The sequence below is a fragment of the Galeopterus variegatus genome, unplaced genomic scaffold (assembly GCF_000696425.1).
Source record: "Galeopterus variegatus unplaced genomic scaffold, G_variegatus-3.0.2 Scaffold6458, whole genome shotgun sequence".
NCBI lineage: Eukaryota > Metazoa > Chordata > Mammalia > Dermoptera > Cynocephalidae > Galeopterus > Galeopterus variegatus.
In genome coordinates, this window is record NW_007732569.1 from 81136 (window position 1) to 90069 (window position 8934).

General features: G+C 35.2%; 1 protein-coding gene across 1 annotated transcript; it reads right to left on the reverse strand.

Moving 5' to 3' along the window:
- Window positions 1–4137: 4137 nt before the first annotated feature.
- FAM71C (family with sequence similarity 71, member C) lies at window positions 4138–5242 on the reverse strand. Its single transcript, XM_008590924.1, has 2 exons — window positions 4631–5242; window positions 4138–4248 (listed from the first exon to the last, which is right to left on the reverse strand). Exons 1-2 carry the CDS (start codon window positions 5240–5242, stop codon window positions 4138–4140), a joined length of 723 nt encoding a protein of 240 aa, XP_008589146.1.
- Window positions 5243–8934: the final 3692 nt, after the last annotated feature.

Here is an 8934-nt window from a genome sequence, read left to right on the forward strand (position 1 = left end):
TGGATAAAGAAAATGAGGTGTACATACGCAATGGAATACTACTCAGCCATGATAAAGAATGAAATCCTGTCATTTGTAGCAATATGGGTGAATCTGGAAGACATTATGTTAAGTGAAATAAGTTAGGCACAGAAAGATAAATTCTGCATGTTCTCACTCATATGTGAGCTAAAGAAACCCCTGAATTTTTAGAAGTAGAGAGTAGAACTGTGGTTTCTAGAGGCTGGGAAGGAGAGGGTAGAGGCAGGAATAGAGAGAAATTCATTAATGGACACAAAATTACAGTTATGTAGAAAAAATAAGTTCTAGTGTTGTATAGTAGTATTAGGCATCTATAATTAATAATAATTTATTGTATGCTCTCAGATGGCTAGAAGAGAGGAGCTTAAATGTTCTCATCACAAAGAACTGACAAGTATTTGTGATGATGAATTTGCTAACTATTCTGATTTGATCATTACACATTGTATACGTGTATTCAAATATAACTCTGTACCCCATCAATATGTACAATCAAGATGTTTAAATTAAAAGTTTAATAAATTCCTTTTTTTTTTTTTTTGTCCTTTTTGAGACCGGCCGCACCACGTTCAGCCAGTGAGCGCTGTGAATGCACCGATCATCCCTGTATAGGATCCGAACCCGCGGCGGGAGCGTCGCCGCGTTCCCAGCGCCGCACTCTCACGAGTGCGCCACGGGCTCGGCCCAATAAATTCCTTTAAAAAAAATCCACCAATAATGATTATATTTCATTCTCTATCACCTTACTAGCACTTACTTTTTAAAACAATTTTATTTTACCATTTTTTATTGTTGGTAGTAACTTGCTTTTGTTTTATAGTTTGTAACATTAGATTTTTTCTTTGGCCATTTTTAAAAACAAAAACTGATATTACTTCAATAAATGTATTATTTTTTTCAGATATTCTAGTTGCATTTACCACAAGAGTTTCCCCATCTGCAGCTTTACTTTTTGCCTTAATTGGTATCTGTGAATGTGTGCAAGTATTTTGTGTAATTTTTTAAACTGTCAAATTCATTAAACCTCTCAGTCCTTTTTTAAAATTCATTTAATCTAGACTCTCTTTTAACAAAAATTCCAAATATGGCTTTGTATTGTTTTTTACTTGTTGATACCTAGTTTTCTTATGACTTTCCTTAGAACAACTCACATTCCTCTTACTATATTTCATCCTGTTTTTTTTTCAGATGTGCTTCTGAAATCCTATTTTTTAAACTGCATGACTCAGTATTAATATTATTCATTATTATATTAAAATTATTAGCTGACTTGATTTCTTACTTTTTAATATTTATATTTTATAATTGCTATGTCAATTTTAAAAAGTATTTCTACTGGGATTTTAATTGTTACTGCATTAAATCTATATATTTGTTTGAGATGCAGTATCCCTTTTTTACTGGGATTGATCTACCAAACCAAAAGTAGGATTCTTTTACTAATGCTCTTCTCACTATAAATTTAACTGTGTGTGTGAATATTATTGTTTATGGACTCTACTTTAGCATTTTTATGTATGTATATAGCATGTATATATGTATATATTTTAATTGAAAAACTGTATTGAAGGATTTTTATGGTTTTACAACTTAAAAACATACATAAATATATACTTATACATATATTTCTGGGCATATGATTCAGCTATTTACAGTAATTTTAAAATCTTTTTCTATTATTTGTCGTTAATTTACTTTATATCTCTTATACTGTTTGATTAAAAGAGGTGAGGTAAGAGGATATGTTTTTTTTCAGAATTTTAAGAAAACTTTGTAACCTAATAGCAAGATCTGGTAGTAAGTAATGAGCATCAGGATTTGTAATCGGAAGCAGATTGAAACAGTATTTACAAAAGGAATATAAATTTGAAAATATATTGAGTCAGACAAATAGTATTTATGTTGAAGATTTTGAAAAGAAATACAAAAATGTGCAATGCTTTTAATAATCACTCATTCTGAGATTAACAAAGGACTCCAATGTGGTAACCATGCTGATAGTCCTTGAATACAAAGATAAAGTTGGTCCCTATGTGCAAAGACTTTATAGTATGGTCATTTAAAAACCTCTTAAGGAGCCTCCAGCATCATATGAAATGTACTGAAATGCAACTACACACCACATGAAACACTTTTTATTGTAAAAATATGAAAGATTAAAAAAAATTTTTTTTCATTTGAAATTATTATCCAAAGAGTAATTTATTTTGATTAGATGTAATTTCTCAGTAATATAAAATTGCAATTTTCAAAGCTAGAACATCTAACCTGCAAAATGTTTTTCAATTTTGAAACCATTTTTTAGGTCTAAAGAATTTTTGGAGGCCATTAAAAATTATTAAGCCTAATAAAAATATTAAAAAACTATTAATCCATGAGCACTGTGCATACAGGGCTAATGAAAAATTACTTTCTTATGGTCTGCTACAGGAGCCATTGAGATCAGTACAATTCAGTATAGTGCTATGTAAATTTTTATATACCCAGATTTATTGGATTGGAATAAATTATATTTCACATTTATAAATTTTAATTTAATTGGATCCAGCAAACATGTATCAAATGTCTTTTATATTCAATGTATAATGCTAAGCTGAAGAAACATGAGTATTATGGAAATAATACAGACTTAATAGGGGGCCAGGTTACCTATCTGGGTTATCAAACTATGTGATGTGTTACTTTTAAACTCTTAGATTTTTTTACTTGCAAAATTAGAGCATTGGCTGATATCATGGATCTTACAATTCTAAAGTGATCTAATTTCCAGTTTTCACCTAGCTTTTTAATTGATCTTGTATTCATATTTTAGTTTTTCTCTGGCCTCTAAGAATACTAAAATTGTAATGAATAGGTTAAAAGATGAGCACTTTGGAATTCATGCTGAAGAATATATTATATGTCATTTTATCCTTTTTGATAAAATGAAGTTTCTTTAAATGAAATGAAGAAACTTATTTTCTTTAAGTAAAATGAAGCAATTCCTTTTAAATTTATGAAAATTAGAATTCTAAATAACATTAGGGGACTAAAATTCTTGGAAAATGCTGAGATTTACTATAGAGCTTTTATGAAATAACTTCAAAGCAGTTAAATAAGATTTAAGTTGGGCAAAGAATTAGAAGGGAAATCAAGAATGAAAAGACTGGGAAAATAAAGTCCTTTCTAGAAAGTATAAACCTTAAATTTGTTTCTCAACACTCCTGACAATAATAATCACTACCGTTTATACAGTGCCTACTATGTGCCAGATATTTCACAAGCATAATCTCTAATTCTCATGGTAATCATTTAAAGGAGAAAACAGGTAATCTACTCAAAGTTACAGTTATTGTGTGGCAGTGCTATGATTTAGATCTGGATATTTAAAACTGAGCTATCATGCTGCTTTCCTGACTATTTTCATTTTCCTGCTTCTTATTGGTTACCTTTGTTCCTTGTTATATATATTGGAAGTTTTAGAAGAATTCTCTTTGACTCTGATGTAGGATCATATCTTTGAGGGTAATCTTCAGAATTTTATTTTGTCATCTATTCATTTCATCATAAATACCAAATTAAGGGAAAGTTAAAGATAGTTCAGAGCCTGGTCATAATTGCCATTAGTTTTATTGCTACCTCTCCTGTTAATAGAGCATATGTTATTAGAGCAGGGAATTTGAGTTAATGGATTGTGTTATAGAGAATGATATTGCTGTCCTCTACAGTCTTAGATGCAATGTCTGCTTCTGCACTGTGTGTAGTACAGGGCTTGGAGGCTCTTTACTAAAGAGTCAATCTTGCTGGGTGGATACCCTCTGGTTTCCATCCTATTCACTCATGTGACCTTCACTCTGCAAAGCTGAGATGAGGTGTCCTGATACTGAATCTTTAGCTGTTTTTGCAACAGGCTTGCCAGTAGTCTATCTGTTCCTGCAGTCCCCGTACTCATGCTACCCTCTGGTGAGAGGCCAAAAGCTCTTGCTGATGTGCTCGAAGTACCCTCTGAAAATAAGAATGTGCTTATTGTCACTACTACTCCTGCTGCCATCCCTGCCCCTTTATCAGGCACTATAGGTTGATACTGCAGGAGTGTGTGAACTCTTGAACACAGTATATGTGGGAGGCATGTTGGATTCATTCCTGTCTAGTATAACCATAAAACGTGGGCCCAAACATTTCAGGGTTCATGTGAAGGCTCGTGATGCTGAATTGCTCTTCCCCTCTACAGAACTTCATGGCATATGCCTAGGGGAAGAACAAATATGAGAAGTAAAGAAAGTGCGACCAGCAAGGTCTCCCTTCTCTTCTGACAGCTGAACAAGAGGAAATTGTTGCATATGCACCACAGTGCATGGTCAGGATGCTGTAGGTAGCATTACAACATGGGATATGAAATTAATAATTGCTGACTGCTACTAAGGAATCTCTGAAATTCAGATTTGAGGAACTCTTTGGAGAAGAACTAGGAGCCTCCCCAGTGTGCCATGGCCCCAGATGGAGGCTCATTTGGCTTTGAGCCCTTCTAAATGCAATCCAGGTGAGCCTCAGTACCAAAGGCTCTGCAGGACCTTTAGCTGCTTTCTCAAAAGTGCCTTGGCCCCATCTCAAAGTCTCTGCAAAGACTTACCACTGGGCTCCTGTCCTCACTGTCAAACACAGACGTGCCCAGTGTGTTGCCAGCTAGGGTGGCTTGGGTACCGCTGTAGGCCACTGGTGGTCTCAGGATGTAAATAAGGTTTTCCCAGTGAACAAAAAGATCTCTTGTATCTGAAGAGGCACACAGCTGAAGGTAAAAAGAGCAGCCAGTGGCAAGCTTCAGGCGAAGCTGTTGTTTTATACTGTTATGGATGGTTATCTTTACAAACTTTAAGGGAAGGAGCCTGGTTAGCTCTAAAATCTGTGTGGGATTGCTTCCTATTTCCTGGGTGGCAGTGCCACATCTGGTATGGTCATTACAGACAGTAGCTGGTCGGGCCAGCAGCATGACATCAGGTAGTGTGAGGCTGGGGCTAGTTCGAACGACTCCCACAGTCACCTTTTGGGCACGGTTGTGCACATCAATCACTTCTCCTCTTTTGCTGATCTGGATAAAGTCACTCTCAAACATTGGTGCATAACTGAATAAAGTATACTCCCCTTTGTACAGCTGTCGCTGCAGTTTCCCCATGCAGGAATTAAACATACCCATTGCAGTGCTGCTTTGGGCAGTGTAGTATGGTAACATCAATTGGTTGTTCATGGCTGTCTTTTATCAATACAGCTCCTAGGGGCTGCTCCACACCTTCCTTAACACAACTTGCAGGGCATCCTGTTTCCCTGGCCCCTCTGGCAGATGGACAAACAGTCCTCTTCCTCAGGCTTTTTTGTCCCTCAGCGTCAGAGGAAGGGGCGGGGTGCTGATTACCGACTGCTCAGTGCCAGAGAAAGTTGGGCCCCTGGATCCAGACCGTGCCCTCCCTGCCTACTGCATGGAGATGTCGGGCGTGCAGAAAAGTCTGGGCCCAGGTAGAGGTCGCAGCATGCAGGTGTCGGGCCCTTGCAGATGTTGGAGCCCTCATAGATGTCAGAGCAGGCATATGTCGGAGGCACCAGTAGATGCTGGGGACGCAGATGTCGGCGCTCACTTGGGAGGGACCTTCGCTTGAGCTTGACACTCGGGTTCACAGCATCTTCCACTCTTTGATTCCGCACCTCAACTGCCAATCATTATCCCACAGCTCTTCTCCCTAAATCTACGCACTCACCTTTGCTAAACCACCCCCGCGGTGCCTTTTATCCTCTCCTGCCCATTGTGATCTGGACGCATGACGCACCCTTTTGTGTGTCACCTAGCAGCCACTCCCTCAGGGCAGGAACAGCTCTCTACCGTTCCCCACCCCCTCACTGACACCACCCCGCCACTGCTCAGCAAACCACCCTCTTCCCCTAGGGACCCGTTTAGAGATCTTAATACAGACTGACAAATGGCTTTCAAAAAGGGTTAGGCAAACTTTCTGTTAGGTATAAAAGTTTAAAATATACATTTTTTACATACTCTTTTATCCAGTACTTCTAATTGTAGAAATTTACCTTAAGACACGATTGGACAAGTTGGTAAACAGGTTACTACAGGATGTTTATCAATGTTTATCATAGCATAAAAGATTATCAACAAGATTAATATCTTACAATAGGGGATTGGTTAAATAAATTATGAGGCATTCTATGATAGAATACTCTTCAGCCATAAAAATTATGTAGTTCCCTATTTATTGACATGAAAAGATATCCCTGACCTTTTTTTTTTCTTTAAAAAAAAAAAAAAGAGCAAAAGAGATTTCATACTAATAGTGTGTGATTCAATTTATGTAAGATGGTGTGTGTGTATGTTTAGGTATGGAATTACGTTCAGTGAAATATTTGAAGTGCTCTGAATGGTGTAATTTAATTTTTATTTTCTTCTTTATACTTTAAATTTTTGTTAAGAAAATTATTATGTCTGTTACTAGGAAAACATAAAGCTGTTTTTATTAGCAATGTCTTTTTTCTTTTTTTATAGTCATGATATATTTTATGTTTTGTCTCACCCTCAAATTGCTGATGAGAGTTTTAAGCTTTTTTCTAGACATTTGTACTTTGGCTATATGGTGGAAAGAGCCTTAAACATTACATTTATGCTGCAGTCTTTACCCACTATCAGATTGTATTGAAAAAATAAAGCTCTGAGGAATTTTGTTAGCTACTATAAATATTATCAATTCAATAAGATTATAATATTTTTATTGACATGATAATATACATGATAACACATACACATATATATACAGCCATAGTTATTGAGTCTTTAGTTATATAGGTCAATTTGGTTATAGGGGTCAATGCAAACATAATTTATTACTTTCAATTGAAGTGTCGACTTCTTTCTTTTTTTTTTTATTGGTTGTGAATATTCATGAGATACAAAGCTGATTGTCACACCTTGTGCCCAAGATGTGAAGGCCAGATCCATACTGGCAGCATGTCCATTACCGTAAATTGCATTTATGCCCTGTGTCCCCAACCCAATTATCCCCAACCTCTCTTCCCCTCCCCCTTTCCCCCCACTCTACTTTGTATCATCAAGGTATGTTCTCTCCCTCTGCAAGACCAGCGCATCCCTGTCGTCTTTCTTTCCTTCCTTGATAATGAATATTTTTCTTTTACTTACTGTGAGGCCTATTCACATTTTAATAGCACTTCTTACTGGCCTTTCCAAAGTCCTTATATTTTAATTACCACTTCAAATCTATGTTACCTACCTTGTAATTAGTAAAAACAACAAGCCTAATATACATTTAATAAACTAACATTTTTAAAGTATCCAAGTGGTTCTGTTGTTTTTTGAAAGGAATTACTAGATGGGTAGCATTGGACATAGCATAATTTAATTTAGGTGCTTTAAAAAAAAAACTGCCGATATGCCAGTGTTCTTAGAGCACTTTTATGCTATGCCCATATATGACAAGATATTTATCTTAGGGTTCTAGCAGAGCACTGAGTTAATTGCCTTATCTCTGGGATTGATCTACAAACCAGGAGTAGGATTCATTTACTAATGCTCTTCTCACTATAAATTTAAGTGTCTGTGTGAATATTATTGTTTATGGACTCTACTTTAGCATTTTTATGTATGTATATAGCATGTATATTTGTATATATTTTAATTGAAAAACTCTATTGAAGGATTTTTATAGTTTTACAACTTAAAAAAATATATTAATATATACATATACATATATATTTCTGGTCATATGATTCAGCCATTTACAATAATTTAAAAATGTTTTTCTATTATTTATCCTTAATTTACTTTATATCTCTTACACTGTTTGATTAAAAGAGGTGAGGTAAGAGGTTATGCATTGTTTCAAAATTTTAAGAAAACTTTGTGCCCTAATAGCATTGGACATAGTATAATTTAATTTAGGTGCTTTAAAAAATAACTGCCCGATATGCCAGTGTTCTTAGAAGCACTTTTATACCATGCCCATATATGACAAGATATTTATCTTAGGGTTCTAGCAGAGCACTGAGTTCATTGCCTTATCTCCAGGGAAACCAGAAACTATTTTACCTATAGAGCCTATAGACTTTTAGATTTTCCAAACCAGTCATTAGACCAACAGCAGTAGAACCTTTTATTTGGCCTGATAGCCATCAGGTGTAGCATTCTGGCAAGTATGTCTCCATTTTTATGAATTTGTTGAAATTTATCTGAAATTCCTCTAGCTATTTAGAAAACTATCTTATTAGCATTTGCCACAATATTTGAGAAGCTCAATAGCTAAATAAAAATCTACATGAACCTGAGATCAATAAATTATTTTTATGTAAATGCAGCAACTTTCTGTGTGCTTGCTCTTAAAACAGATTTCTATACACTTAGTCATTAGTTACTCTTAAAATAAATTTATGCTGTCTCACCTCTACATTAGGCTTGGTGTCATTGGGTAAATCATTTAGCCTCCCTGGGCCTTATTTTTCTCATCCTTGAAACTGAGATGATTTCTTAAATGTTTTTCAACTCTAGGATAGTTACAGTTTTGTGATAGGGTTTTAGCTTTTTCCCCCTGTAATAAAACTTGGAAATACTTCAAACAATAATAACTAATGAAGGTTTTATTCAAATAATAACAGCTCTGGGAATTGGGTAATTCAATATATAATCTTATTCTGTTGCTGAATTTTTTCTTTCTGTAACTCTTATTTATTTATTTTTGATTATACCTATTTATGGAGTACAGAGTTGACTATCAGTATTTGTGTACAGTATGTAGTGATCAAATCAAGATTATTAGCATATTCATCATTACAAATCATAATTACTCTTTGTGTCCCTTACCCAATTACTCCCTAACCCCCTTCCCCCTCTTTCTTTCCCACCTCTGGTAGCTATAGGTCTGTTCTCTCCTT